At 41.7% G+C, this 3,434-nt stretch overlaps 1 protein-coding gene across 1 annotated transcript in view; it reads right to left on the bottom strand.

Moving 5' to 3' along the window:
- LOC101845933 (filamin-A-like) overlaps nucleotides 1-3,434 on the bottom strand; it is a gene marked incomplete at its 5' end in the record, with an annotated part of 101,164 nt that overhangs the window by 29,690 nt on the left and 68,040 nt on the right. The window contains 4 exon segments of the mRNA XM_013083870.2: nucleotides 521-724; nucleotides 1,239-1,400; nucleotides 2,056-2,229; nucleotides 3,027-3,155. Of these exon segments, the coding sequence (XP_012939324.2) occupies nucleotides 521-724; nucleotides 1,239-1,400; nucleotides 2,056-2,229; nucleotides 3,027-3,155 (669 nt within the window).

Genomic DNA, 3,434 nt, shown 5'->3' with positions numbered 1-3,434 from the left:
TCTCTCTCCCTCCCTCCCCCTCCTTCTCTCTCTCTCTCTCTGTTTGTCTTGCTCTCTTTCAATTTCTCTTTCTCTCTCTCTCAATTTCTCTTGCTCTCTTTCAATTTCTCTAAATCTTTATCAATTTCTCTTATTATCCTCCCACTCCTTCTCTCTGCAGTTTAAACAAACTTTTAAATTCAATTCACACCCTCACACACATCCTCTCACACACACACACACACACACACACGCACACACACGCACACACACGCACACTCACACACACACACACACACACACACACACACACACACAGAGTAAATGAGAATCAAAAGAACATATACATGAAAACAAGTGTACCCATAATATTGGTAGAATCAGCAACTATAAACAGTCTAACAGCAAATCTATAATTCTGGAACTATCTACACTCCTCAAAAACTTAAGGAATTTTCAGTAAAAGTTATATTCAACTCACATACATACATACATTCACATATGATGTACACACACACACAGACACACACACACAACTTACCAGCCTGTGTAGTGTCAACAATGAACTCATTGACCTCATTGGCCATGCCCTCTTCCAAGCCCTTGCCATAAACCTTGACCTTGCTGGCGTTGCCCAGCTCACTCTCGCCCACGGTGATGGTGAAGGGAGAGTTGGGGATGTGCTTGCCATTGCGGAAGACGTTCACAATATGAGGGCCGGTCTCGCGGGGAGTGAAAGTGATTCCTGGAGAAAGAAGCAACACATTCAGAAAATTTTGCTTGAGTTTTTATCATTATTTTCAGCATAGCTATGTAGCTATGGAATGGTGAGGAAAACCAATGTAACTTAACACAACTAACAGCAATAGAAAAAAAGAAAAAGAAGACAGCTGATGCATCTTCTCACAAAGACGAGACATATTATTTACCCAGAGCTAGGTGCCTTAGGCCCTGTATACAAAAAGAAACTTTCCACTTGTCGCACAGCTGCGGGTATTCAAATGAGGCAATTTTCACCCATATCTCTTCTTGTTTCACCACAAGTGATGTCATACTTTGCAGACAAACAAGGTGCACAATTTTTCTAGTGTGCAAGGGGGCCTACAGACAATGGAAAAATTCCCAAGACTTTTGACAATCACAAGATTTTATCTGAAAAGAACAATGACACAACATATACGTCGACAAATGTTTACGAAATTCAATGTTTTATCAAAGTGGAATCCCTAGAAAGACAAACTTTGACAAGCATAACACACCAAGATGTCCGTTAGCAAGACGCTTGAGGAAGCAGGGTTCCTCCCGACCTCCAGGGGAGACAATGGTGGCGGTCAAGCTCTCGATGTCCTGCTCTGTGACCTGCAGGGAGACCTCTGAGCTGCTGCCCACCATGATCTGGTTCTTGCGGCGGGGCTCACCAGCTGCAAAAAAAATAATAATAGATAGCATTTGTATAGCGCAAATCCCCACTCAACAGCAAGCTCTATGCACTTCACAACCTACACTATTACCCCAGCAGACCTGAGAGAATTCTGAAACAACCCCAACTTCCTGGGAAGCATACAGTGCAAGCAGCCATTTATAAGCGCTAAAACACTAATATACTGACAAGATCTTTCATTGTAGACATGAACTAAAAGATTGATGTAACTGTCAGAGAAGTGATATATAATTGAAAATGTTTTTTGGGGAAATGGATACACTACGATGCTTTGCACTCTTTAGGAAAGCCGTAAGTCATACTGTAAGAAAAAACAAAACAACTGAGAAGCTATCGGCTTAGTGTTTTTGTGGGAAGTTGACAACTGCAAAATATTTATTTGACAAATTCTTCAGCGTATTATTATTTTCTCCAAAACAATTTGCACTATCTGTGCCGCCATTGAATATGATTTAGAGCTGAGAGGTGTAATAAAAAATACTTCTTGCAAATTTTCTTGCCTCTCAGTATGGTCATGTATCCAAATAAAATATAATATAATCCCAAATCAGGCACCTGCATTCCTCATCCATACGCAATACCCAGTTCATAATGTATGCCAATATCATGTAGAAAAGAAGGGGAAAAAAACTCACGCGTGACTTTGGCAGTGAAGGGTGAGCCAGCGATGTGCTTGTCGGCAAACTTGACGGTGATCTGGTACTCTCCAGGAGCCGTGGGCATGTAGGACACGGTGCAGGTTCCATCTTCGTTGTCTTTGCACTGGATCTCAGTCTTGCTTGGGCCCTCAATAGCAAGGGACAAGCCACCTTGGAGGAAGAAAAGATCAAATGAGGGGTTGGTAATATGTTGTAATTGTAAACAGTAGCACCCATCGATAAAAGGCGGGGACATCATGGAAACAGCTAGAAAAGGATGCACAGGACAGGCTTCGCTGGAGAAATGTTGTTGATGGCCTATGCTCCATTGGGAGTTTAAAAAAGGGCAAGAGAAGAGAGAGAAAGCCCCCATCGATACAAAGTAGGTAATTCAGGCGGACACCTGCTTAGACCATGCCGGCCAGGGCTAACCCAATAGAGAAGAATACAGCAGGCAGACAGACATACTCAATAAAAATCTTCCCCTCATTGGAATTAAATTCACATTTTCAGCATGGGTGTTTGGCGGGTGGTCGGGTGTGGTTTGCTCCTTCTTTCCTATAAAATATCAATCTCTTTTTTTTATCTCCCCTCTTTCTATTTTGTGTTTGTTACTCTCTAGTAACAGCTCTAATCTTTGGCCTTTTATGACCTTATTGTGTTGCAAGTGCCGTAAAACTCTTACTAAAACTAAAACTTACATTTTCTGCAAGCAGCGAAGAAGAGCCTAATTGGTGCAATACAGACGCCAAGGAGATGTTTGAGCAACCTCAAGGTTTTTTTCCTTCAGTTAAAAGTAAGGAAGGAAGTCTAAAACCAATCAAAAACTTGATTGTTTCGAGGAATTAACAACAGCAATTCTCAGCGGCTTTTCAGGAAGGACAACTTAAGCCAACTTTTCAGTGACACACACTCATTTTCACTAGGTGCCCAACATATATATGATTAGTGATAGTGTTTGCACTCACCAGCTCCAGCATTCTTTGTGTTGATGGTGAACACAGCGTTCTCGTGCACCACGCCATGGCTCAGGCCAGGCCCGTAGGCTGTGACAAAGCCAGAGTCAATGGCCTCCACGTGGAACAAGAAGGGGCTTCCTGCGGACAGAAATAGAAGGATAAATAATACTGATAGTAACAACAACAATAATGGAAACAATGATACAATAATAATAATAAAATCAATAATAATTTTACATAGCATTATTACGTGCTAAATACATACGTTAGGATTGATCCCAGCTCATAATTTTAGACTCAGTCCCTTTTGACACAATGTGAGACATACAGGAGTAAGATCACAGAAATAATGCCCACCTCTGACAGGATGGGGAGAAAGAAAAGGCGCCCCTCCCCCCCTTACTAATACACAATTCA

This window comes from Aplysia californica, unplaced genomic scaffold (genome assembly GCF_000002075.1).
Source record: "Aplysia californica isolate F4 #8 unplaced genomic scaffold, AplCal3.0 scaffold00259, whole genome shotgun sequence".
NCBI classification, from domain to species: Eukaryota; Metazoa; Mollusca; class Gastropoda; order Aplysiida; family Aplysiidae; genus Aplysia; species Aplysia californica.
The sequence above is the reverse complement of the archived record's forward strand: the minus strand, read 5'-3'. Positions and strand labels throughout refer to the sequence as shown.